The 26,637-nt window shown below is 52.6% G+C and overlaps 1 protein-coding gene and 1 pseudogene across 2 annotated transcripts; one reads left to right on the top strand and one right to left on the bottom strand.

The window, feature by feature from the left end:
* On the top strand, nucleotides 1-25,048 carry MVK (mevalonate kinase). The gene is made up of 11 exons (XM_017879694.1): nucleotides 1-180; nucleotides 1,093-1,184; nucleotides 2,272-2,419; nucleotides 6,781-6,925; nucleotides 8,358-8,513; nucleotides 13,900-14,003; nucleotides 14,611-14,656; nucleotides 18,559-18,649; nucleotides 19,028-19,144; nucleotides 22,866-23,019; nucleotides 24,207-25,048. The coding sequence occupies exons 2-11, from the start codon at nucleotides 1,107-1,109 to the stop codon at nucleotides 24,356-24,358; spliced, it is 1,191 nt and encodes a 396-aa protein (XP_017735183.1). The 5' UTR covers nucleotides 1-180; nucleotides 1,093-1,106; the 3' UTR covers nucleotides 24,359-25,048.
* LOC108534377 (high mobility group protein B1 pseudogene) lies at nucleotides 10,983-12,074 on the bottom strand (annotated as a pseudogene). The gene has a single exon (XR_001886959.1). The product of XR_001886959.1 is annotated as a high mobility group protein B1 pseudogene (transcript).
* Nucleotides 25,049-26,637: the final 1,589 nt, after the last annotated feature.

The following is a 26,637-nucleotide window of genomic DNA, read 5'->3' as shown; positions in this document are numbered from 1 at the left end:
ATTGACCAATGTTTAAGCCTATTGGTAAAAGCACTCCAGACTCGCGCACTCTGATTGGCTGGGCTGAAGGCCCAGTCCTCCTCCCCTTTGAGGCATGGGCGCTCTAGGCTCCAGGAGTCCGGGAGCTGCTCCGGCCCCGGCGCGGAGTGGCGGCCTCCGGAGCGGCGGCGGCGGCGGCAGGTGAGAGGCCGGGGTCGCGGGGCCGGGTGGCGCGAGGTCCTAGACCCAGGACTACCCTGAGCCAGGCGCCCAGCTTCTGTGGCTCAGTTTCCCCAGCTCTGAGAGTCAGCCCCGAGGGGTCGCCTACCTCAATCTAACAGTCGTCATTTTGAGCTTGGGACAAGCAAGGGGATTCCCCGCTCCGAGCCTCAGTTTTTCTAAGAAATGGGGATCACGATAGTACTTAGCTCGTAGTGCACTTGAATCTTAGCGTAAGGTAATCGACGTAAAACCTTAAGGGGAGGATAATTTTGCGTTATTTATAAAAGTGTAAATTGCACACACCTGTAGACTCTGCAGGCCCCTTTCTAGGACTCTGTCCTGCAGAAATACTCATTTAAGTGTGCAGAACGAGGCGTACTGGGTGTTTTCTGTAGCCTTGTTTATAATTGTGACACATTGGAAACAGCCTAAATGTCCAGCAAAGAGTTCTTTCTGCTCCATGATTTCATGTAATTTCTACCTTCAATAGTAGTAGTTGTAAAAGCTGAAACGAAGAACAGAGCCAGTAACAAGTAGCTCTCAGTAACTGAATGATTAGTAGGTGCCAGACACTGCTAAGTGTTTCCCTTGAGTTAATTTAACCTTCCTAACATCCACTGAGGTAGGTACGGTTATTTTCTCTCCATGTAACGTGTGGGGAAACCGAGGTTCATAGCCATTTAAGTGAGTTAGTTAAGACGACATCACTGGGGAGTGGAATAGCTGGGATTTGAACCCAGATCTGTTGGATGTGTCCAGTTGACTGCTACATTGCCTTTCTGGCACGTAGCAAGTGCTGGACGGTAACTACCTTTTTTGTGTTCTAAGATTTCTTCCTGATGGTCCTGACATCTGGAGATCTTTGCTCTTCTCACTGGCTTTCTCTTTTAGGATTCCCAGGAGCCATGTTGTCAGAAGTCCTACTGGTGTCTGCTCCGGGGAAAGTCATCCTTCATGGAGAACATGCCGTGGTACATGGCAAGGTACAAAGCCGTTAGAGCCTTTAAGGATTAGGTACCCCTTCTCCCTGATACTAATTTTGCAGGACACCTGAAGCATAGCTTGGGAGCGGATCAGAGATAACAGTTTCTCCCCAGCCAGGCAAGGAAAAGATATCTTATGCCCACTGAAGGGATTCTCGAGCCTCACTCGGTATGATAGCAAAAAGATGATATATAAAGCCCTATGAGTGGAATGAGATCACCTAGGAGTGAGCTTTGATGCAGAAGGAAGAGGTTTGAGAACTGAGCCCCGGGGCACTAAGACATTGAGAAGTTGGAAGGATGATCTAGCAAAGGAGTTGGAAGCATCCATTATCTCATTTTACCCTTACCCCTAAGGCATACCCTTTTATTATCCTGTTTTACAAATGTGCAAACCAAGGCTTAGGAGAGAAGTGGTAACTTGATCCAAGTCCTATTATACACCTTGGTAGAGCTTGATGTGAACCTAAGTCTGTCTTAGGTTCTACTCCTGCTGCACTCTGCTATTTTTTTTTTTTTTTTTCCTGAGACAGAGTCTTGCTCTGTCGCTGGAGCGCAATCTTGTGATCACGGCTTACTGCAGCCTCCAACCTCAGCCTCCCAAGTAGCTGGGACCACAGGTGTGTACCACCACACTCCACTAATTTTTTCTTTTATTTTTTTTTGTAAAGACGTGGTTTGACACCAGGCTGGTCTCGAACTCCTGGGCTCAAGAGATCCTCCTGCTTTGGCCTCCCAAAGTGCTGGGATTACAGATGTGAGCCACCACACCTGGTCTCTCACTGCTATTCTTTATGTTCTTATATTTCTCATTGAAAACATGGTGATTATGGGGAAGTGATTCCTTGGTGTTGAGAACTTGTGAAATTTTGCAGGAAGAAGGCAAAGTAGATGTTAACTTTTAGTTGATAGATAGTGGCTGTCCCCAGGCTTAGTGGGAGAGCATGCCAAAGTTGACTAGCAGTGTCTGGCAAGGGCATGGCTGGAAGTGGCCTCTGTGCTCATGTTTGCTCTCTTGTTAGCATGTGGGCCCTGGCTCCTTTGCCACTCACCCTCAGGCTTATTGCTTTTGTCCTTTATTCTATAGGTAGCACTGGCTGTAGCCTTGAACTTGAGAACATTTCTCCGGCTTCAACCCCACAGCAATGGGAAAGTGGACCTCAGCTTACCCAACATTGGTATCAAGTGGGCCTGGGACGTGGCCAGGCTTCAGCTACTGGACACAAGCTTTCTGGGTGAGTGCAAGGAGGAGAAATCAGGGTGGTAAGAGCCTTACCAGAGGTGGTGAGAGCCTACAGAGAGGGCAGCTGGCCAGGTATTCCAGGCTGTCCCCAAGGGAGCCAGGGGCCAGCTATTTCCAATGTGCTTTCTACCCTGACCTTATAAAATTAGCTTCACTTATTTATTTATTTTTTTAAATTTAAAAGTGTAAAACAATGCATCGGATCTCTGTGGGCTGTTGTGGACAGATCATCAAGGCCTATTGTTGACTGAAAAAAATGCAAAACAGCAAACATAGGTATTTAAGTATAAATGTGTGTATAAATGATAGAAAAGGTCTCGGGGACATAGACATCAGATTGGCTGTGGCGATTAGTTCTCCTAGGAGAGACCTGGGGCCAGAGAGTAGACAAAGGGACACATGTTTTAAATGAGAATATATTGGCGTTTTGTATAATTAAAAATTAATAAAAGTAGGCTGGGCACAGTGGCTCATGCCTGTAATTCCAGCATCTTGGGAGGCCAAGGCGGGCGGATTACCTAAGATCAGGAGTTCGAGACCAGCCTGGCCAACATGGTGAAACCCTGTCTCTACTAAAAATACAAAAATTAGCTGGGTGTGGTGGCACACGCCTGTAATCCCAGCTACTCAGGAGGCTGAGGTAGGAGAATCACTTGAACCTGGGAGGCGGAGGTTGCAGTGAGCCGAGATCGTCCATTGCACTCCATCTTAAAAAAAATTAATAAAAGTAAAAGTTACCTATGTTTATTATTGGAAGATATGGTCAATGTTGGGACATTGTATTTTTTTTTTTTGAGACGGAGTCTCACTCTGTCCTCCAGGCTGGAGTGCAGTGGTGCGATCTCCTGACCTCGTGATCCGCCCGTCTCGGCCTCCCAAAGTGCTGGGATTACAGGCTTGAGCCACCATGCCCGGCCTGGGACATTGTAATTTTAAAAATCACTTATTATTCCCCTTTTCCTTTCTCTGACCCCAGTAATGACTCCAAGCATTTTGGCATTAATCCTTCTGGGTGATTTTCTGTAGATGGATAGAAAGATTGATAGAGACGGAGATATCTTGGTTTTTTAACCAAAATTGGGTCAGGCCATATAAACCATTCAGAAATACCTATTTTTTCTTTTGTGTGTCAGGTGTGTGTGCTGATTTTTGACAGCACTGTGATTTCATCCACTCATAAGCAGGCCAGCTTTTTCCATCAGTGGAGTCCCCTGCACCTGCCCCAGAGCTGACATGTGTTTTCTGTCCTCAATTTACTGTCTGCTCCCTGGGCTGAAGCCTTGCTTTTTGGAACAGTGTTTCTCAGCCAGGGTGGGATAAATGAGAATCTTCTTGGGTTTTTTTCTTAGATTGCACCTGAACCGTTGACACCTGCTTCCCGTTCCCCATGAGAAACCACAATCACTCCCACACGCCATATGGGGATGGAGGAAGAGCTGAAAATTCTCATTTCACTTGCTGTTGAGACAGGGTCTTACTGTGTTGCCCAGGCTGGTTTGGAACTCCTGGCCTCAGGCAGTTTTCCCACTTTACCAAAGTGCTGGGGTTACAAGTGAGAGCCACTGTGCCTGATCAAAATCCTCATTTTAGAGCAACACTTTTTTTTTTTTTTTTTTTTTGAGACGGGAGTCTCGCTCTGTCACCAGGCTGGAGTGCTATGGCCTGGTCTAGGCTCACTGGCCAAGCTCCCGCTCCCGGCGTTCACGCCATTCTCCTGTCTCAGCTCCCGGGTAGGACTGGGGACTACATGCGCGCCCGCCACGTCGCCGGCTAGTTTTTTTTTTGTATTTTTTAGTAGAGACGGGTTTCACCGTGTTAGCCAGAATGGTCTTCGAATCCCTGACTCGTGATCCGCCGTCTCGGCCTCCCAAATTGCTGGGATTACGGCTTGAGCCACCGCGCCCGGCCTTTTCTTTTTTTTTGAGACAAGAGTCTGGCTCTGTCGCCCAGGCTGGAGTGCAGTGGCGCGATCTCAGCTCACTGCAAGCTCCGCCGCCTCCTGGGTTCATGCCATTCTCCTGCCTCAGCCTCCTGAGAAGCTGGGACTACAGGCGCCCGCCACCACACCTGGCTAATTTTTTTTTTGTATTTTTAGTAGAGACGGGGTTTCACCGTGTTCGCCAGGATGGTCTCGATCTCCTGACCTCTTGATCCACCCGCCTCGGCCTCCCAAAGTGCTGGGATTACAGGTGTGAGCCACCGCACCCAGCCTAGAGCAACACTTTTTAACCTCATCATATCTTGGAATCACCCAGGAGTTTTTGTGATTGTGGATGTTGTTTTGTTTTACCAATACAGATGGACTTCTGGCTCTGCCCCTGTCTTATTGGGAGTTGGTAGTGGTGGTAGGAGTTTTTGAAAGGGTTTCCCTGGATGATTCTGGGGACGCCTCAGTTAAGAGGCACTCCTTTGGAGCGTGCATCTGGAGCGTTCCAGCCAGAACACGTGGAACTTGCTTTCCATAGTGCACAGGGCTGCCCAGCCAGACCAGAAATGTCCCGTGAGAACCAGCTGCAACTTGTGTATGTCGGTAGCTTGGGGTGGAAGCAGCCAGGTGTGGGGGAACATGTCTCGGACCACTCCGACTCCCTTGGTGAACCTGGGCAGGTCACTTCACCCTCTGGGCCTGGGAGAAGAGACATGTTTCCTGACTGAGGGCTGCCGTGAGGATCTGAAGACACTGGAGGTGGGCACTAGGGGTGCGACACAGGTGCAGTATGTAGGTAAGGGCATGTGAGTTGCGGAGCCTTGGGAGACACACCATCTTCTAGGTTGCAAAGATCTACCATCTTTTGTTCAGTGTCCTTTTGCTCCCTCCTGATAGTCATAAACATTGAACATTTTCTTTTTTTGAGGCAGGGTCTTACTCTGTTGCCCAGGCTGGTCTCAAATTCCTGAGCTCAAGTGTTCCTTCTGCCTCCTGAGTAGCTGGGAATATAGGCACGTGCCACTGCACCCTGCTACTACAGTGAGCACTTATTGGGCACTTATGCATGCCAGGCACTAAGTGTGTTCATATATGTTAGCACACTTAGAATTCTCCAGCATTCCCTGGGAATAGGTGGTGGTATTCATCCCCATTGTACAGATTTGAAAATTAAAGTTCAGAGGTCCAGTGGCTCAGGTTACGCTTGTTGGTGATTCTGAAAGGATTCAGACCTAGGTTTCTCCTAGCCCCAACATCCAGGCTCTTAACAACTGTTCCATCTCGATTACAGAGCTCTGAAATACCCGGGTTCTCAATAATGTCATGACTTGGCCATTTGAGTATATCATTAAATCCATTCAACACATATTTACCCAGCACTTAACTGGTGCCCGAAATTTCCTAACACACACACGCCCAATTCCATTTCCCAGTCCCTTGGGAATCTGACCTGAGGCTCAGCGAGTGATTTGTAAAGGTAAGCTGGCCAGACAGGCTCTGCCTTCTCAGTGTCTCAGAGGAAAGTGGCCCAGGTTCCTGCACATCCCTGGGAAAAACCTGCCTCCCCCTCCCCTTCTGCCCAGGCAACACCTCGCATTTACGCTGTCCTATTCCTGATGATTATCTTTTGGAGGAGGGAAATCTTTGGGTGGTAACTTAATACTCCTTTGCTTTTTGGTTTTATACAATGGAAGGTGAAACCTAGGCCCTTGTATGATTGAGCCAGCATTCTCTGTGTGTGTCTGTGTGTGTTTAAGACTACTTTTTTTTTTTTTCTTTGAGACAGGGTCTCACTCTGTCATGCAGGATGGAGTGCAGTGGTGCGACCACAGCTCACTGTTGCCTCGACCTCCTGGGCTCAAGCAATCCTCCTGCCTCGGCCTTCCGAGTAGCTGAGACCACAGGTGTGCGCCACCATGCCTGGCTAGTTTTTGTACTTTTTGTAGAGTTGGGGTTTTGCCATGTTGCCCAGAGTTCGGTCTCAAACTCCTGGGCTCAAGTGATCTGCCCACCTCAGCCTCCCAAAGTACTGGGATTACAGGCGTAAGCCACTGCACCTGGCCTTAAAACTACTGTTAATTAAGCACTTACTACATGCCAGGTGTTGTGCTAAAAAGTTTACACGCCCTATTTAACTTTACATTCATGACAACCTTGTGAAGAGGCACTGCTGTTATTCCTGTTTTACCAAGGTGGAAAACAGGTTCAGGGAGGTTAAGTCACATGGCTAGTAAATGGCACAGTTGGGACTCAAACCTAAGTCTGCCTAAAGCCAGTGAACAGACTTGGGTGTGGTGTTCAGACCATAAGTTCACGTCCATCCATGTTCCGATTCCAGTGACTAGTTGACTTTCTGTATTCTGTTGTTTATAAAACACCAGAGGCCCTCTCACCCGCTCATGTTTGCTTGTTTGCCTGTGAAACAGAGCAAGGTGATGTCACAACACCCACCCCAGAGCTCGTGGAGAAGCTGAAGGAGGTTGCAGGCTTGCCTGACGACTGTGCTGTCACCGAGAGCCTGGCTGTGCTGGCCTTTCTTTACTTATACCTGTCCATCTGCCGGAAGCAGAGGTGTGTGCGTGGTCTGGGAAGGGAGTCCAGATTCAGCCTCCCATGGAGAAACAGGAAGGGTTCTGTCATTGCTGCTGGAGAATGCACATGCTCTCTTCTAGAGGAGCAGCCATTGGCTGTCCTCACCACATGCCAGGCACCCTGCCAGACATGGTATATATGGCATGCCTTTTTTTTGAGACAGGATCTCTCTGTCGCCTAGGCTGGAGCGCAGTGGTATGATCTCAGCTGACTCTAGCCCTGACCGCCCAGGCTTAAGTGATCCTTCCACCTCAGCCTCCCAAGTAGCTGGGACCACAGGTGCACATCACCATGCCTGGCTAATTTTTAAATTTTTGTAGAGACGGAGTCTCACTATGTTGCCCAGGCTGGTCTCAAACTCCTGGGCTTATGTGATCCAACTGCCTTGGCCTTTGAAAGTGCTGGGATTACAGGCATGAGCCACCGCACCCGGCCCCAAACAGCCCCTCTGTTTTTTTTTTCTGTCCAGAACCCAAAGGGAAAACCTCAAGGGGCAGCCCTTCCCTTAAGCAGCAGATGCTGGTTCAGTGGCCGGGCCCTATGCTCAGGACACGTTTGGAAATGGCCTGATAATTGCTGTCCAAAGGAGAATTTCAACTTGAGAGGCATGTCCCCTTAAGTGGGTGAAGGGCATTCCAGAATCTTCCAGTCTGGGCGGGGTGGGTGTGTGGAATTTGGAGACGCGCATTCAGTATTGCAATTTTTATATTTAGGAAATGGGAGAAGTACTTCTTGGAAATTACCAAACACGAAGTTTGACAGTTCTTACTTGGGGGAAATACATGTAAGATGTAGTGATTCAGACCTTTCTGGTGATCAAAAGCAGACCCACGTTACACATGGTTGGGGAGCACCGTCTGGCGGGAGAGGCCCCCGGTGAACACACAATCCTAGCGCGCTGTGATGAGGCAGTGGTGGAGGGAGGGCGTGCAGGAGGTCCTAGAAGGGGAGCCAGGAGGGTCTTTGTGGGTAGCTAGGGAAACTCACAGTGGAAGCGACGTTTGATAAGGCCTTGAAAGATGGGTAGGGATTTCTCTGGGGGATAAGGAGGTGCAAGGCTATTGCAGGCAGAGGGGCCAGCCTGTGCTCAGAGCAGGCCCACAGAAACGCCTAGCATGTGAGCACAGGAAGGAGGTGGGAGAAAGGGGTTGACGGCTTGCCAGGTGCTTCTGGGAAGGGCTCTGGTTGGGTTACCCAAGGATTTAAATGAACTTGGTACCTGTTTCCTAGTTGTCTGATTCACCATGAGTTCCTGATGTTCAGTAGGGATACATTTGGGGTCGTGAAGTCTCCCCCAGTTGAGAAAACTGGACCAGATGCTTGGAATCAGGCCTAGTCCCAGCCCCTGGTTCAGTGCTGACATCCCACTGCCCTGTAGGAGAGTCACCTTTTGCACCCTGGTGTGTTTCAGGGCCCTGCCGAGCCTGGATATCGCAGTGTGGTCAGAGTTGCCCCACGGGGCGGGCTTGGGCTCCAGCGCCGCCTACTCGGTGTGTCTGGCAGCGGCCCTCCTGACTGTGTGCGAGGAGATCCCAAACCCGCTGAAGGATGGAGATTGCGTTAACAGGTAACCATGGTCCTCACCTGGCCAGTGTCCCTCCCACGTGGCAGGACAGGGGCGTGGCTTCTGTCATGGGGACCTCACCACCTCCCTGTGAGGTGGGAGGGGTCTTGGTGGCCGTTTTACAGATGAGGAAGCTGAGCCCCGAGAAGTCAAATGGCTGGCCCAGGGCCACACAGCTAGTGCTGGCAGAGTGGGATTTGAACTCAGAGTCTGAGCTTTTCTCTCCTGCTCTCCACCACCTCTGCTCACCCCCATCTTCGCTCTGTTGGGTTCAAGCTCCCATGGTATGGTAGAAAGAGCTGGAGTCCAGATCTGGAGGGCAGTGGGTTAGATGAACTCTCCCACCTCTGCATTGACTCATGATAGGACAGTGTCCTCCATATGGTAATGACAGTGCCCTAGGGGTGACTGTCCAGTTTTACCGCATGGTTATGAAAGACACTAGAGTGTGCTGAGAAATCCACATTAGGGGATGTGTCCATTAGACTAGGGCATTTCTCCTCCTCCGGGGCCATCTCCACGAAGGGCATGCCACCTCTCTGTGTTCCTACTGGTGGGGGACCACGTGAGTCAGTGAGGCCTGTCAAGACAGGCTTGACCACAGACCATTTCTGTCATTAGGAGAATGTGCCTTGAGAAACCACCCAGTGCACCGAGGTTATGCCGTTTGTCCCGGGACCAGGAGTTGTGGATGAGGCCCCTAAATGCAGAGCTCTGTCTTCTTTCCTGGGCTTGTTTTTTGGTTGTTGTTTTCTGAGCTTGGTTTTATTTGTTTGTTCATTTGTTTTTTTTGAGACGAAGTCTCGTTCTGTCACCCAGGCTGGAGTGCAGTGGTGTGATCTCAGCTCACTGCAAGCTCTGCCTCCAGGTTCAAGTGATTCTCCACAGGCCAACAGACTGGCCCTGCCTTTCAAAAGACAGAGGGTGACTGTGCGTGTGTGTGCATGCATGTGTGTGTGTTCTTATGCTGCTTCTAACCATTTCTCCCACTTTCCCCTGAAGGCCAGTCATTCCTTCTCAGAACCCTTAGGGAGAGTAGACCCCCCACCCCACCCCATGCCGCCCCTCCCATCACGTGTTTCTGAGTTGGAAAGAACTGGAGCCCAGTCTCCTTTGAAGACTCAAATCTGAGCCTCCTAAAAAACAAACTGTGTAGAGCAGGAGGAAGACTCACATTTGTTGAGAGGGCCAGGCCCTGGGCTAGGTCAACTGCCTGAGTTACCTTCCCCTGCCTCCATCACTCACTTCTTCCCACGCACACTGCCACCTGTTGGTCCCTGGAAAGGGCCAGCCAGTTCTGGTGTGGTTCCAGTGCTGCACAGGCGGTGTGTCTGGAATGCACCCCACACACACCTTGCTCAGCTGGCTCCCCTTGTCCTTCAAGCACCCCACCCCTGCCCCCGCAATTCAGCCCATAGTACTCTTACAGAAACACCTGCTTTGTAGTCACATACTGCAGTGTCATGGATTTGTTTGTATTTGAATCCTGATTGCTTACTGACCTTCACTTTCTCCATTAGACTCTAAGCTCTAAGAAGTCAGGGACCTTGTCTGTTTTGCTTCCTACTAGGAGCTTAGTCACAGGCACATAGCAGTTGCTCAATAAATGCTGAATGAATGAGTGTATCTTGTTGGCACCATTAAGTTAGTAGCTAAGAGCTTGGGCTCCAAGTCAGCAGATGTGGTCCTGACCCAGCAGTGAGTAGCACAGTGATTTCCAGGATGCTGTTTGACCCATCCAAGCCTCAGTTTCTGCTTCTGTAAGAAGCAGGATAATTATCGTACCTTCCCTATAGGGCACAATTGAGAGGATTATGGACCATTTTTCAATGGTCCATTTAAGAAAGCATTTAGCACAATGTTTGGCACATGCTAATCTAGTATGTAATTGATGTTGACTCATTATTAATCATAGTCTCACAGCTACCATGTGAGTTGCCAAGGCCATAAAAATCCTTGTTTGGCAGATGAGGAAAGAGACTCAGAGCAGGTAATTGACTTGCTCAGGGCTCCACAGCAAGTAAGTGGTTGAACCAGGCCCCCCAGGTGCTGTGACCCCAGATGGCTTATTTTGTGGGGAGCACATCCTATCTCCTGGGCATTACACAAAGCACTTGTGTGTTTTTTCCATCTCAGTATCCTCAGTGAGATAGACACTGTTTTTTTTTTTTTTTTTTTGAGGCAGAGTCTTGCTCTGTCCCCCAGGCTGGACTGCAGTGGCATGTTCTCGGCTCACTGCAAGCTCCGCCTCCCGGGTTCATGCCATTCTCCTGCCTCAGCCTCCCGAGTAGCTGGTACTACAGGCGCCCGCCACCACGCCCGGCTAATTTTTTGTATTTTTTAGTAGAGACGGAGTTTCACCATGTTGGCCAGGATGGTCTCGATCTCCTCACCTCGTGATCCACCTGCCTCGGCCTCCCAAAGTGCTGGGATTACAGGCGTGAGCCACTGCACCCGGCCAGATAGACACTATTTTTTTTTTTAATAAAAAAAATTGTATTTACTTAGAAGCATTCAGAATGTCAACAAAACAGCTGCAACTTTTTTTTTTTTTTTGCAATTACAGAGTGGTATTCAGTTAACAGAACAACAATTATTTCGTATAAGCTGCATCAGAGACAACTGAAGATGAAAAAACTACCATCCCCATATATAACTAATTTGTGCTGTGCACCAACGAGAACCTGCTTTAAATTTCCATGCCAATTTACAACCCCCATACTGTACCAGGCAAGGTTAGTGGCTATTGAAAGTACCACCAGGACAGGGCTATCTAAAGACACATTCGGTAGTGTGTTAACTATACAAAAAAATACACTGTACAGTTTAAAAACAAATCTTACACAGCCTTACATTTCAATTTTTTTCTTTAAAAGGAGTGAATTGTGTACAGGGGGGTTAAATGCTTTATAGACAAGAAAAAAAACTGCGCTAGAACCAACTTATTCATCATCATCTTCTTCATCTTCATCTTCTTCATCTTCCTCCTCCTCCTCATCCTCTTCATCTTCCTCATCTTCCTTCTTTTTCTTGCTTTTTTCAGCCTTGACAACTCCCTTTTTTGCTGCATCAGGCTTTCCTTTAGCTCGATATGCAGCAATATCCTTTTCGTATTTTTCCTTCAGCTTTGCAGCCTTCTTTTCCTAAGGCTGCTTGTCATCTGCAGCAGTGTTATTCCACATCTCTCCCAGTTTCTTCGCAACATCACCAATGGACAGGCCAGGATGTTCTCCTTTGATTTTTGGGCGATACTCAGAGCAGAACAGGAAGAAGGCCGAAGGAGGCCTCTTGGGTGCATTGGGATCCTTGAACTTCTTTTTTGTCTCCCCTTTGGGAGGGATATAGGTTTTCATTTCTCTTTCATAACAGGCCTTGCCCGCCTTTGCCATATCTTCAAATTTTCCTTTCTCTTTAGCAGACATGGTCTTCCACCTCTCTGAGCGCTTCTTGGAAAACTCTGAGAAGTTGACCGAAGCATCTGGGTGCTTCTTCGGACAAGTTTGCACAAAAAAATGCATATGATGACATTTTGCCTCTCGGCTTCTTAGGATCTCCTTTGCCCATGTTTATTTTTCGGTGGCCGCGCAGCCGAGGCGAGGGGACGCAGCCCGGCTCCCAGGCCCGAGGCCACCACGTGCACCCGGCAGGCCCCGCAGGCCCGCGCCGCCGGGGCTCCCATTTTGTCAGGCTCCGCCCAGGGAGAAGCCCCGCTAGAAATGGGGGCTGGCTCCTCCCGCGGCCGCCGGGGCCGGCGCGCACGGAATGGCCGCTGCGCATCTTCCCCGCCTGCGCCGCCACCGCCGCCGCGGCGAGGGCGAGCGCGAGCGAGAATATGGCTCCTTCCCTTTGTGTGTGTGTGTGTCCAGATAGACACTATTATCCCTGTTTTATGGATGAGAAAACTGAGGGTCTGAGGTGGAGTGGTTGCTCACAGATGCCCAGCGAGTCACTGGTGGGATGGGTTTCAAAAAGGGCTCACTGGCTGGGCGCGGTGACTTATGCCTGTAATCCCAGCACTGTGGGAGGGTGAGGTGGGCAGATTGCTTCAGGTCAGGAGTTCGAGACCAGCCTGGCCAACACGGCAAAAACCCGTCTCTACTAAAAATACAAACATTAGCCAGGAATGGTGGCAGGCGCCGGTAATCCCAGCTACTTGGGAGGCTGAGGCAGGAGAATCGCTTGAACCCAGGAGGCAGAGGTTGCAGCGAGCTGAGATCGTGTAACAGCACTCCAGCCTGGGGGACAAGAGCAAAACTCCATCTCAAACAAACAAAACCAGGCTAACTGCTTACTCCATACCTCTGCCACTGAGCCACATCATTCTCAGAGGTCACAAAACCACCTTTAGCTTCTGTTTCATGAGGAAGGGAATCTGCAGAAAGGAAACAAAAGCCGAGAGCAAAGAGTGGGGAAGTGGAGCTGATCCTTTTGCCTTGTTCCATACTCATGTGTTTTGGGTCTGTTCACTTAAACTGTTTGTGAGCCCACACCTGGTCCATGGAAGGCAGTAAGGCCACATGCTTGGGAGAGATCCAGACGTGGCTGGGACCATCCTGGCCCCCCTAGGGGTGTCTGGGGCTCCTGGGATTTGAATTCATAATAATCGTGCTTTGGATCTACTTGCAGGGCCCTGGGAAACAGTCACACCTCTGCCCGTTCTTCTTAAAGGCAGGCTTGGTTCAGGTGTGGGTGCTTATGCAGAGGTCTGTTTTAGTGGCAGTTGCCACCTGCTGCTTGTGGACACCTTGCCATTAGACACACATGCAGCTAGCCTCGGAGGAGGGTGGCGTTCCCATTCTCCAGAGGAGGAGAGTAAGGCTCAGAGAGGTTAGATAACAGGCTCAGAGTCACTCAGCTAGTAAGAGGCAAGGTAGGGACCAGATGCAGTGGCTTGTGCCTGTAATCCCAGCACTTTGGGAGGCCAAGGTGGGCTAAGTTCAAGACCAGCCTGTCAATATGGTGAAACCCCGTCTCTACTAAAAAATACAAAAATTAGCTGGGTGTGGTGGCACACACCTGTAGTCCCAGCTACTCGGGAGGCTGAGGCAAGATAATTGCTTGAACTCAGGAGACAGCCGAAATTGTACCACTGCACTCCACCTGGGCGACAGAGTGAGATTCCATTTCAACAAAAGAAAAAAAAAAAAGAGGCAAAGTGGGACCATGGGAGTCCAAAGCCCGCGTTGTTTTGACTGCGCCAGGTGGGCTTCAGAGGGAAGGGCAGGTTCAGCACGCTCTGTAGCTGGAGAGGTTCAGAGCGGACTTGTTCTTTCTGAGCTCAAGGGCCCAAACTCCTATGCCCCTTGGCCTCCCCTAGCACAGCCCCAGGTGACCCCTCCCCAGCCCCACTCCTCACTGCCACAGTAAAGATGAACATCTGTGTCTTCAGGTGGACCAAGGAGGATTTGGAGCTAATTAACAAGTGGGCCTTCCAAGGGGAGAGAGTGATTCACGGGAACCCCTCTGGAGTGGACAATGCTGTCAGCACCTGGGGTAGGTGCTGCCTCGGGTTTTGTTATTTTAAAATGCTTATTACAATGGTAGGTGCCCAGGAGTCTGTGCCGGTTTGGGAGGAATTGAATCAACGGATTCTGGGAAAAATAGCATTTGCCTATTTTAGGGGGGATGGGGAGAAATCTTGGGGTCCTGCCTCACACCCCCTGAATCAGAATCTCGGGGGTAGGACTGGGGCCTGGGAAGCTGCAGCCTCCACGAGCTCGCCAGGGGAGTTGTAGGTTCAGGATGCAGAGCCGTTGCCGTGGAGTTTGCAGACCACCCAGGTGGCCTCCCCTCTGGCCAGGACTCTTGCTTACAGGGCCCAGATGCTGTGTCCTGGGCCCCACATTCACCATGTGACCTGTTGGGGGAAGCTGGGCAGTCCGGAAGGAGGGGGACGCAGGAATCCAAGGCCTGGTGAGGGCTTCCTGGTGGGGCTTCGGGGACCTTTTGCCCTCCTGCACCTGAAGCTGGGCTGACTCATTACTTAGCCTATTTCCTGAATGGGGCAAAATGAACCCAACCCAAAGTTCACCCTCTCTCCCAAGTAGCACAGGTGTGTTAGCTTTTCCCACAGCTCTGACCCACTGACTTTTCTCTTTAGGAGGAGCCCTCCGTTACCAACAAGGGAAGATTTCATCCTTAAAGAGGTAACTTGGGGGTGGAGCAGCACATTCAGCCATGGCTGCATCGGAGTGTGCAGGGGGCAGAGCTCTGCACCTTTGGGAAGTACCATAGGAGGCAGGTGTCCCTGGCTCTTCGTCCCCCAGTGTGGACCTCACAGTCCATTAGCTGCAAGGAAGGAGGGGTGGTGGGAAAGACCTGGCAGGTGGTCTTTCTTTCTCCCCTTCAGCTTTTAAATTGCAGAGAGATCAGAAAAGGAAAGTCATGCATGGCTGTGCCCGTAGACCCTCAGCTGCTCATTCATTCATTCCTGTATTCGCTTAGTAAACAAGAATCCATTACTTCCTGTGTTCATTGGGAGATGATGCTGCACTGCGGTCTAGGAATGGAGAGATGAAGCTCGGGTGCAGTTTCCAAGGGCTCTCAGTCTGCTTGGGGGCTGGGGCCAGACACACACACAGAAGCCGCCACAGGACAATGTGAGCGTCACCATGATGGAGGCACGCAGGGCAGAGGCAGGATGGAAGTCAGAGGGAGGCTTGGGAGGGACTCGGAGCAGAAGTGACATTTGGAGACTCTCAGCCTGTTTTATGTTTCTGTGCCCTTCCCGCTGGAGTCATTGGAATCACAAACGTGCATGTGAGAGTTCAGCATCCTGTGTTGTTTGCACCCACGGTGGAATTGTCGGGTGCCTGGAATGAAACATGGCAGAGGGGAGCCAGGTGCCTTTTTGGCTGTTCCCTAAGCCGTCGATTAAGTTTTGGGGTGGTGATTGTCCCAGGGTGCTTTGCCTCCTCCATGGGCCTTTTTGCATCTGTAAGGGTCCTGGGGCTCTCTCTTCTTTACCCAGGGTGGTCTTCATGGATGAGTGGCAGGTCCTGGCCTGCAGCCCCCACCAGCTGGGCCACTCCATTAGTGGCTCAATAACCTAACCTGCCACAGCGCCACACCTGGGCCCCTGGCTGGTTCTCTGGGATCTTCCTGTCCCAGCTCAGCCTCGCCTCCCTTTCCAAGGCTGTGCATCAGGGTTGGCAGCACTGGCACTGTTGAGATTGGGGGCTGGCTTATTCTTTGTGCTGGGGCCACCCTGTGTATTGCCACCATCCCCAGCCCCTACCCACTAGATGCCAGTAGCACCCTCAGTGTGGCCATCCAAAATGTCTCCAGACATTGCTCAGTGTCCCCTGGAAGGCAAAATCACCCTTGCAACCGACCTCTGCACTCCACAGAAGCTAGTAGGAGCATGGACCAGCTTCCTCGGGCTGCTCCGGCAGTCGTTGCCAGAAGAGCCTCGGGGGCCCAGGTGGAAGCTGGTTTGCTGCTGCCCTGGATCCACGTGCAACCAGAGCTGGATCGTGTGGAGGATTCTCAAATGCCTGGGCCCCGGCCTGTCCTCAGGAGCCCACGGTCTGATGGGGGGGAATGCGGTCACTGTAATCATCAGAAGACACCTGAAGGGTTGTGAAGCTGCTGTGGGTGACAGTGACGGCGTCATAGATGCGGCTGCGGGCCTGGGGAATCATTCATAGAAGTGGTGGCATTTCATTCCTTCAGTGTCTCCTGAGAGCCACCTGTGACCTAAGTACTGGACTAGGCCCTGGAGCTAGAAAACTGATGAAGACATGGGCTGGGCACTGAGTGTACGGTCTACTGGGGCATCAGGAGATGAATGAGGAGGCTTTCCAAGGCGGGGCGGGCGGGGCAATGGCCAGGCGTTGCTGGTGTGCTGGGTGGAGGCGCTGGGTCTGCAGGCCTAGGTTTGAGTCCAGCTCTCCCACTTGCCACCTGGCGCCCTCGGGCAAGTCACTTCTCCCGGACCTCCAGTTCCTTGTTTATGTAAGGGGATCCTGAACATACAATCAGAAGCGGTGGCTCTGAAGTGCTTAGCTTTGCTGGCCGAGTTTATCCATCCTTTCCACAAGTACCATTGAGCACCTACTGTGTGCTGAGCACCGGGGCCTCCACAGGGAACAAAACAAAGCCCCGCCTCCATGGAACTCATCCTTTGTTGGGAGAGGAGAAAAAATCAGTTGCTCTGTGAGAGCAATCTTAAGCACCTTTAGGAAACAAGGCAGTTTCAGAGGCTACAAAGGGAAGGGGGGCCAATTGTATGGGGGGTCAGGGGCTGCTAACGAAGGAACATGGAACAGGGACCTGAATGAGTCACACTGCTATGGGGCGGGGCTGGTTCCCAGCAGAGGAAGCGTGGTGCAAAGATCCTGAGGCAGAAGCATGCTGCCTGGCATGTCACACAGTACCTGGGAGGTCAGGGTGGCTGAGCGGAGTGAGCAGCCTGGGGGAGGGAGGAGAATAGAAGAGGCTGGGGCCATAGCCAAGCCCAGATCACAGGAGCGTTTACCAGGCTTACCCCCGAATGGTGGCTGCTGGATGGCGTATGAGCCCTGGATCTGGTGGGGCTGGTGACAGGCCTGTCTGCAGAGGACTTGTCTAGGAAAGATGAAGATGCAACACCCAAACTCCTCCCGCCAGGCTGGACGGGAGCATGGAGCAAACCAACCTTTGCTGCCTGCTGTGGGGTGCCACGGGAGCAGATGGCGGCTTCACAGAGAAGCTGGGGGCCGGACTCCACGTTAATCCCAAGGATGGCTTAAGGAGCTTCCCCGCCCCCGGCCCCCGCCAACCATGCGTGGTGCCTCACTGTAAAGAAAAAATGCATTGTTAGTGAAGTGGATCAAGATGCGGCCTCCCACAGCACTGCGCTTTTGAGGAATGGCTTGTCTTAGAAGGGAAGAGAAAAGCCAAATAAAACGTTCATCTTTTGTAAAGTTAAAAAAAAAAAGGGGGGGGCGCCAGCCTCCAAGACTGAGAATCGATATTAATTTCATGGGCTTATGGGCAGTGAGATGAAGCAGGTTTCTGGCAGCCCTTTCCAGCCCTATTGGATTTTACAGTCTTGAACTGTGAAGAGAGCGAATAAAGGTATCAAGGGCTCTGCCCATCTCCAGCTGTCTCGGGCCAGAGCTCATCCAAATCCCCCACCCTCCATCCCAGCCTACAGTCCTCTGAAAGGCAGGTTGGATGGCAAGAAATGTTGGCTTGGACACTACAAGGACAACTGGGATTGTGGCTTTAGGAGAGATTTACGCAGCTCCTCGGGGGCAGGTGAGGACCACGGGGTCATGCTAGAGAGTCAGCTCAGCGTGGCTGCCTGGGACACGTCTGTGCACCAGGGGGCAGCCAAGGGGATGACTGACTCTAACTACACCTGGTTTTAGACTAGGGCCCCTCGTCCGGGCACCATCGAGGTAGGGCAAGAATGGGCTCAGCGTGCTGGGGACAGTCCTCCCTGCATTTACCGAGCCCATGCGTGGCGCTGCCCGCATCAGCTAACCTGGGCATCTTCCCTCTGCGTGATCCATTTCAGGGCCTGTTGTTTGGTCTAAAACTCCAGCTTCGTGAGGGTGACCCATGCAAGCAAACCTCCGCCCCTCCTTGTGCTCTGCCATAGCCACTTTGAATTTCTCACTGGATGACTGTGCCGGGTTCCACCACCTCCAGGCTCACACAGGCTGCTCCGACTGCCAGAAATCCTCACCCTTCTAGCTTTGCTTTGGTGTCTTCTTACCCTTCCTCAGTTCTCAGTGTCCACATCATGCCAGGAAAACCTTCTCGGACCTTCTCTCTCCCCTCTCCCCTCCCTGGCCCCGGCCCCAAGGCCAAGCTGTGCCTAGTATGTTGTAGGCCCCAGCTGAAGTTGAATGAATAAAGGAGCGAGAAGCCAAGGGGCCTGGGATGGAGGCACAGCTGTGACCTGCAGTGGGAGTCCCATGCTCCCCCAATCCAGTGTCACCTCTTGTGCCTCCCTTCTTCCTTTGTATCAGGGTGGGGCGGCTTCCCGGACTGCTCCCAGTCCTGACCCAGCTCCTCCACCTTGAGTTCAGTGTGGACCTTCCTCTTCACCCTGCAGGCCGCCGGCTCTCCAGATCCTGCTGACCAACACCAAAGTCCCTCGCAATACCAGGACCCTCGTGGCTGGCGTCAGAAACAGGCTGCTCAAGGTGACTCTTGTTCCCTTCCCGGGCAGGTTTCAGGGTGGCCAGGACACAATTACATCTGGATTTTCCAGGTTTCCCTCTGGCTGATGGGTTCTAGGGGGTGTGGTGGGCCTTGGGGGCCCTTAGAGAGGTGGTTTTGGCAGAAACGAAGGTACCATCCATGCCCATAGCCTGGCCAGGAAAACAACAGTGATTGGGCTCGTTAGACACACTGACTTTGCAGCTGGGAAGGCAAAAACCAGGCCCAGAAGAGAGGCAGTTTCCCCAGAGGATGGGCGCAGGCTGTGGGAACACCTCCTCCCTCCACCCCACTGCTGGGGCAGCTGTGCTGCATCTGCCTGCCCCCAAGCCTCACCAGCCATTCCTTCTTTTTTTCTCTAGTTCCCAGAGATCGTGGCCCCACTCTTGACCTCGATAGATGCCATCTCCCTGGAGTGTGAGCGCGTGCTGGGAGAGATGGGGGAGGCTCCAGCCCCAGAGCAGTACCTCGTACTGGAAGTAAGAGGCTGTCTGCAGGAACCAGGGTTACTGAGTCCACACCACTGTCCAAGGCAGTGGCTCTGCAATCTGACTGTGCTCAGAATCCCCTGGAAGCCAGCATATAGAGGCTAGGCCCTGCCTCTGGCCTATGCTCTCAGAAGCCCCTGGCCTGGGCCCAGGTCTGTGTGTTTCACACAAGCGTATGTTATTTTCAGGCCTCTTCCCAGGTGATTCTGAGTCATTGGGAGAGAGCAGGGAAGGAGGTCAGGGCCTGGCTCGTGCTAAGTGCAGTAGAACAGGTTTGGGGTCACGTCAAAGGAGCTCCGGCCCACGTAGGTAGATGGGGATGTGGCTGATAACAGTGCTCTGTCGGTGCAGGGGTGACCTCTTACTTGGTCCCTCTCCTGCTATTGCTAACTTCATGGGTGCATTCAACAACTACTTGTCAACTGCCTGCTTTGGGTCAGACAGGTCCTAAAATTGTTTTTTCATCATCATAACCCCATCCACTGCCATTTACACAATTCTAGTGTAGAGGTTGTGACCTCGTACTTTGGGAGTGGTTAGGCCTGTGTGTGAATCCCAGCTCCACTTCTGCTGGATGTGTGGCCTCGCTGGAGTGTCTTAAGAACGCTCAGATTAGACAGGCACAGTGGCTCACCTGTAATATTAGCACTTTGGGAGGCCAGGGCAGGTGGATCGCTTAAGCCCAGGAGTTCGAGACCAGGCCAGGCAACATGGTGAAATGCTGTCTCTACAAAAAATACAAAAGTTAGCCAGACATGGTGGTGCATGCCAGTAGTCCCAGCTACTCGAGAGGCTGTGGCAGGAGGATCACTTGAGCCCAGGAGTTCAAGTTTGTACCCTGGGCGACAGAGTGAGACCTTGTCTCACAAAAAAAAGAACACTTGGAGTCTTATGGGTGACACACAAGCACAATGTCTGGTGTGCCATGAGCTTAGGGAAGCAAAGGGTCCAGGCTGCCCCTGGACACAGTCTAGCTGGCCTGGTGAATATGGGCTGATGTTAGCCAGCTGGCTGCCCTTGTGGAGTGAGAGGATCGGGTGGCCCCCAGCTGCCGTGGCTCTGCAGCAGCCATCAGTGAAGGGATAGGAGAGGACCCCTTTGAGAGGGGTGTGCGGTCTCCATGTCACCACAGTCCCCCCTACTCTGTAGTCATTGCCTGGTGCCTCCCGGTCCCCCTGTGGGCATTCGAGTCTGTAGCCCCTGTGCTGAGTGGAAGCTGCCACTAAAAGCTTTTTACAAATCATTTTTTTCACTTGATCCTCACACCCACCTCCCTGTGAAGTAGGTGTCTTACCCCTATTTCACAGATGTACAAACTGAGGTCTGAAGAAGGACTTCCCTCAAGGTTATCCGGCTAGTAAGTGGCCGAGCCAGGGGTCCAGCTGACAGACTTGTTTGTCCCTTTATTCAACAGATCTGTCATGAGCACCTACTATGTGCCAGGGTAGAGCCTCCATCGAATTCCTGTGTTTCTGCCCTTATTCCCTCAGTCTTTGTCTTCCTAGCTCTCAATTCCTTCCACATAGAGAGGAGGGAACGCAGTCCTCCCCGAGTAGGAAATTAATAATGATAGAATACTGCCTAAAATACACCCTGTCGAGCCCCTGGAGAATGCCACAGAACAGCACGTTGATTATACATTGTGTGTATTTTTGGCTGTGGCAGCCGCTGAAATGTGCAACTCGGCTGCTGGACAGCTTTGCACTCAAACCAGCGAACTGTTCTCCTGTGTCACAACCTGTCATCTGATCCTTGACAGATTTTGGATCAGAACGTGACAGGTGTCTGGAACCTGCCTCGGCAACGCGACACCTGGCGCTCAGGCGCAGAGAGCGGCCCCCAGAAGTCTTCTCTCATATCCAGCCCATCGGGCTGCTGAGAGGCACCCGGGGCTGCCACCAGGCCATCAGGCCTGTCAGCTCATTTGTCAGAAGTGCTGAGCTTGGCGCAGGGCACGGTATGAGGCAGGCTTTTGGGGGGGGGACCACCCCAACCCTGCCCAACCGGCCGTCCCCACACGGGAGAGCCAGGTAGGCCCCCGCAGAGATGCCTCAGTGATTGGCAGCTCCTGGTATACAGACGATCCAGGTGCCCCGGAACAGAGCTTCACACAGAAGTAAGGAAAATCAGGAGTGCTCTCAGAGGCAGGGTAGACAGGAGCTTATGTCAGGCAGACCCGCCTTCCAGTGCCAGCTGGTACCTACTAGCTCAGTGATCGTGGGCAAGTCACTTCTCTGAGCCTCTATTTCCCCTTTTGTAAAGTGGGGATGATGGTAAGGTACCCATAAAAATACTAATAGCACATATCTTGTGCCAGGCATTGAACAGAAAACTCACCTTGTTTCATCTCAGGGCAACGAAGCAGATAACTTCTTGTGTGTGTGTGTGTGTGTGTGTGTGTGTGTGTGTGTGTGTGGAGAAAGAGTCATCTTGCTCTGTTGCCCAGGCTGGAGTGCAGTGGCGCAATCTCGGTTCATTGCATCTTCCGCCTTCCAGGTTCAAATGATCCTCATGCCTCAGCCTCCTGACTAGCTGGGATTACAGGCATGCGCCAGCATACCTGGCTAATTTTTGTATGTTTAGTAGAGACGGGGTTTCGCCATGTTGGCCAGGCTGGTCTCGAACTCCTGACCTCAAGTAATCCACCCGCCTCAACCTCCCAAAGTGCTGGGATTAAAGGCGTGAGCCCCCACACCCTGCTGAGGCAGATACTCTTATTACCCTGGTTTACAAGCAGGAGACAGACCCAGCGCAGAAGACCTTGCCCAAGGACACATGACCAAGAAGGGGCAGAGCCGAGACTCGAACACAGGCTTACTTGACTCCAAACCCCGTGGTTTTTACTTCCTGATGGCTGGGACTGTGGCTGGGTGTCCATCCTTAGAGCCCCAGCACGTTGTGGGTTAAATGAAATCTAACTACTGGGTGCCTGGGCAGTGAAAGCTGTGAGTTTTATTTTTTCATCCACACGCATCTTGTTGGATCCTTAAAGAGCAGGAAGTTTATCCTGCATAATTGAAGAAGCCTAGACAAACAGCTGTTTCCCTGCTTATGCCCTTGCTGGAGTTAAACCTAGTTCTTATTCTGAAACCAGTCCCCAAGGCAGCTGTAGGGAAGCATATTATTTGAAACTTTTTGTCTTGCAAATGACAGAAATCCATTTCAACCAGGCTTTTGTAGAAAAGGAATGTATTGGCTCCCAATTGAGAAGACCAGAGGTAAATGGCTTCAGGTATAGCTCGATCCAGGGGCTGAAACATTGTGTCAGGAATCTGTCCATCTGTCACGTAATCTCTGACCGTGTGGCAAGATAGGTCATCTTGGCGACTTGTGTCTGAATTTAATTATTTTAGCAGCTCTAGTGGAAAGGGTCAGAGAAAACCCGGGACAAGGGCAGGGGGACTGTGATTGGCCCAGCTTGGGCCACATGCCCATCTCTCATCAGTCACCAGTGCCAGAGGCTTCTGTGACCAGCCCTAGGATATGTGCTCAGTGCTGTGGTGAAGGTATGCTCAGCTCTACCCAAGCTCCATGAGAAATGCTGCAGGGGAGAAGGATTCTTTTACAAGTGGAGAGGGCCAGCGTGCCAGGTAGGCAAAACTGTTAGCTGTCTCCAACCAACAACTGTCAGATGGACGAGGCAGGCTCGGGTGGGCATAGGACCTTGGCCTCAGGCAGGCCAAGTGGGAACAGATGGAACCTTCTCCCCTAGGAGCTCATTGACATGAACCAGCACCATCTGAATGCCCTTGGTGTGGGCCACGCCTCTCTGGACCAGCTCTGCCAGGTGACCAGGGCCCGCGGACTTCACAGCAAGCTGACTGGTGCAGGCGGTGGCGGCTGTGGCATCACACTCCTCAAGCCAGGTATCCCGGGGGTAGGTGGGCCAGGCTGCCAGCCTGGGCTGCTAAGAGGGGTCCACCTGGAGAATTCCCTTGAAAGGAAAAAGAGACCTGGAAACAGGTCTCAGCTGTACTGTGTGGCCTTGGGCAAGTTAATTAACCTCTCTGGGTCTTTGCTTCCCTCATTGGTAAAATAAGGATGAGAGTATCTAGCTTGCAAGATCATTGCCCAGATTCAAGCAGGAAAGTGCACCTAGAGAGCCTGGTGCAGGGCTGGGCTGGGGCTGGGGCTCCTGTCATCAGGGCTGTCCCCACAAGCTTGAGAAGTAACCAGGGCATTGTCACTCTCCACGTCTGCCTCACCTTGCCCCACTTGTACCCCTTGACGTGGTCAGGATGGGGTTGATCTTGCTACAGAACAAAAGGTTTTCCTTCCCGTTGGTCTGGGGAAAGAGCAAGACCAAGTAACCACCTGACACCCACCTCTGCCCTCAGGCTCGCTCCTGGCCTACGGCAGGCACTAACCGTTCCCACCTGTCTCAGCTTCCCTCTGTGCTCCTTGTCCCTCCTTCCTGGTCTCCCTTCTCTTTCTCTTTTGTCTTTATCTCCTCCTCTCTGTTATTCATCCTTCTTTTCCCCTCTGTTTTGCACTGAGCCCCCTTGGGCTCCAGGCATCCCCTCACCCTCCGTGATGGCTCCCAGGCCTCAGGAGGTGGCCACATCCTCACTCCAGCCGACCCCGACTGTTGGTTCCTAGTTCAGAGCCCATGACGATGGTGGAACTTGACATTTCTAGAGTGTGCCCACTGTGCCAGGTGTGCCAGGCACTTTACCTGCGTTATTTCCTTTAAGCCTCCCTGGGGTCTGCATGGGGGAGGCATCATGATTCCCATTCCCAGATGAAGAGACTGAGACTGAGAGAGGGGAAGTCACTTGTCTGAGGCCACATGGCCAGTACAAGGCAAGGCCAAGTCCTGTGACTTGAGAGCCCATGTTTTTAATTCTTGCTCCCTAAAGCCCTGGGGGTACGACGCTGGGCATTCAGGTGCGCGGAGGGGCTGCAGGTAACCGTGGGCCTCATGGGCCTGTTGGCTCAGGTGGGGTCACAGCCAGGAAGGCACAGCAGGAAGGCCCGGGCTTTTGCCTTGAATATGATGAGCTTCTCCCTCAGAGCAGAGTTTTCAAGGGTGACCTGCCTTCCCTCCCCACAGGGCTGGAGCAGCCAGAGGTGGAGGCCACGAAGCAGGCCCTGACCAGCTGTGGCTTTGACTGCTGGGAAACCAGCATCGGTGCCCCCGGTGTCTCCATCCACTCAGCCACCTCCCTGGACAGCCGAGTCCAGCAAGCCCTGGATGGCCTCTGAGAGGAGCCCACGACACTGCAGCCCCACCCAGATGCCCCTTTCTGGATTATTTTGGGGGCTGCAATTCGCCCTTGTGCTGCCCAGTGGGCGCCCAGCTCCTGACACTGCTGGAGAGGCCTCAGCCGCTTGGTGATGCCGGCCGAGCTCTGCAGTCCCAGCGGTGGGACCTACAGAGGCATGGTCTGCGCTCTGCATCCTCTGAAGCCAGCTGAGCAGGAGGCCTAGGAGGGTCCTCTGAGGCTCCAGACCTGAGACAGAGAGGCTGCTTTCCCAAAGCTCCCACAGTCCCATCTGCTTCAGGCCCTCGCCTTGGCCCGTGTTCTCCCTGGCCGCCTGGGTCGGATGCTCAGATGCTGGGGCCCGGTTCCCGGAGAAATGTGCCTTCTATCTCCCTCTGCAGGGACCGCCCCCGTCTCTCAGAGCCAGGCCTCCCCCTCCTCCTCCAGGAAGCCTTCCCCTACCCCTTGTCCCCCCTCCCTCCCAGAGCACCTGCTGTCTGGGTAGCTCACTCAGCACTTGCTGTGGCCTTCCCTTCTACCTAGCGGGACGGGGCTCCCCCAGGGGCTGTCCTGGAGGCCGTGGGCCTGGTTAAATAAGGCAGGGTCCATGTGCAGTTTCTTCCAATCTGTACCTGAGAGGTTTGTGGAAAAGAAAGCAAAGAGGGAATAAAAAGATTGTGTGTCAACAGTAGACTAGGGAGACTCCAGGCCACTAGCACCTTCCTCCTCTGTCCCCGTCCCCTTTCCAGCTGTTTCCTTCATGGAGCTCTTCAGCAATGGAGGGAAATAAGGGTTTGGGGTCACTTTGTTGGGTGTCTTGGGGATGAGGTGGCTTTTCCTGGATGGCCCGTGCTGGAGAGGGACTGGAACATGGCTTTCAGTCCATCAGCACAACTCCAGGCTGCTGCTGCAGAGGGAGAAATTGAGCTTCCTAGCTCCAGAATCCCAAGCACCCACGAGAGCACAGACCTGTGTAAGACAGGAAAGCAGAGCCTGCCACCGCTCCTGGGCATGCCTTCCTTTCTGAAATGAACTGGCTGGATGGAGCAAACAGACTCAAATGTTCAGAGCCCCGGTGCCTGGCGCTCCCCACCCCACCCCCCATCCCCCACCGGCCCTATTTGAACTTTATATTGCAGTCGGCTTGGTGCTTTCTGAAATGCCAGTGTCCATCAGGAAACCCTTGTGGTTGGCGCCTTGCCAGCCAGAACCTCGGAGCCGCGGACCTGCGAAGAGGCGGAGTGGAAAGGTAGGGGGCCTGCGCAGGGATTTCAGGATGAAGTGAAAGCGATTCAGTGCGCGGCTGCCCTTGGCCACTAGGGGGCAGCTGGCGCCCTTCCCTGCTGTTTTCGTGGGGAAGGTGAAAGGAGCAGGAGCGAAACTCCACCCCCAGGTCAGCCTTGGGCCCTGCCTGGGGTCACTGCTGGGAACGTGAGGGTGAAGGGAGGACGCCTGCCCCAGCTTAACTTGTAGAAATGGCCCCAGATCACTGATGGCTGTTGCCTGCCCCTTCCCTTCAAAGCGCACCGCATAAAGCAGTAATACTAATACTGAAAGTTCACTGTGGGCTAGGCGTGTTTACACATCACCCCTTCTCATCTCTGCCCCGATCTCAGTGTCATTGCTGGTCTCATCCCTGCTTTACAGACCAGGAAACCGAAGCTCAGAGAGATCGAGTAACTTGTCCAAGGCCACACAGCTCATCAGCATCTGAGGCCGGATTCAAACTGACTCCAGAGCCTGCTCTTAGCCCCTGTGTGTGTCTGATGGGCTCGGCTCTGTGTGCAGGCTCACTGCGATTTTTTAACCTTCTGTGCTCGGGCTCGTTTTTCTGGATTCGGGTGTACTTGACGGGGGTGGGGCTCGGGCCTGCATGTTTTCCTCCCCACGTGATTTGAATGAGCAACGAGGCCGGAAGCTGCTGCGCCCTCAGTGATGGCGCTGGCTGACAGCCAGCCTGTAGGAGGTGGGCCTGGAAGCCTCCCCAGTCTTCCATAGATGTCCACAGCAGCTATGAGATGGGTGCAGGGGGCAGAGGCTGAGACCCCCAGAGCCTGTTTGCTCCTCGAGGCCCTCTCTCTCATCCCCTGGGGACAGGATGTCACTCCTGGGGCAGGGGCCAACTCGACACTCCAGTGAAGCGGCTGCCAGTGTGCTTTGGCCAGAGCAGCCTTTCAACCCGGTCACCACTGCGGCCACCATATGGGCCTGGTGTCACACTCCTGGCTACCTTGTAGACGGTTGGCACGTGCGGCTGTCACCCCTTTTCATCGCCTATTG

The sequence above is a fragment of the Rhinopithecus bieti genome, unplaced genomic scaffold (genome assembly GCF_001698545.2).
Source record: "Rhinopithecus bieti isolate Rb0 unplaced genomic scaffold, ASM169854v2 scaffold_11933, whole genome shotgun sequence".
In the NCBI taxonomy this organism is placed as follows: Eukaryota; Metazoa; Chordata; class Mammalia; order Primates; family Cercopithecidae; genus Rhinopithecus; species Rhinopithecus bieti.
This window is presented reverse-complemented; position numbering and strand designations above follow the sequence as displayed.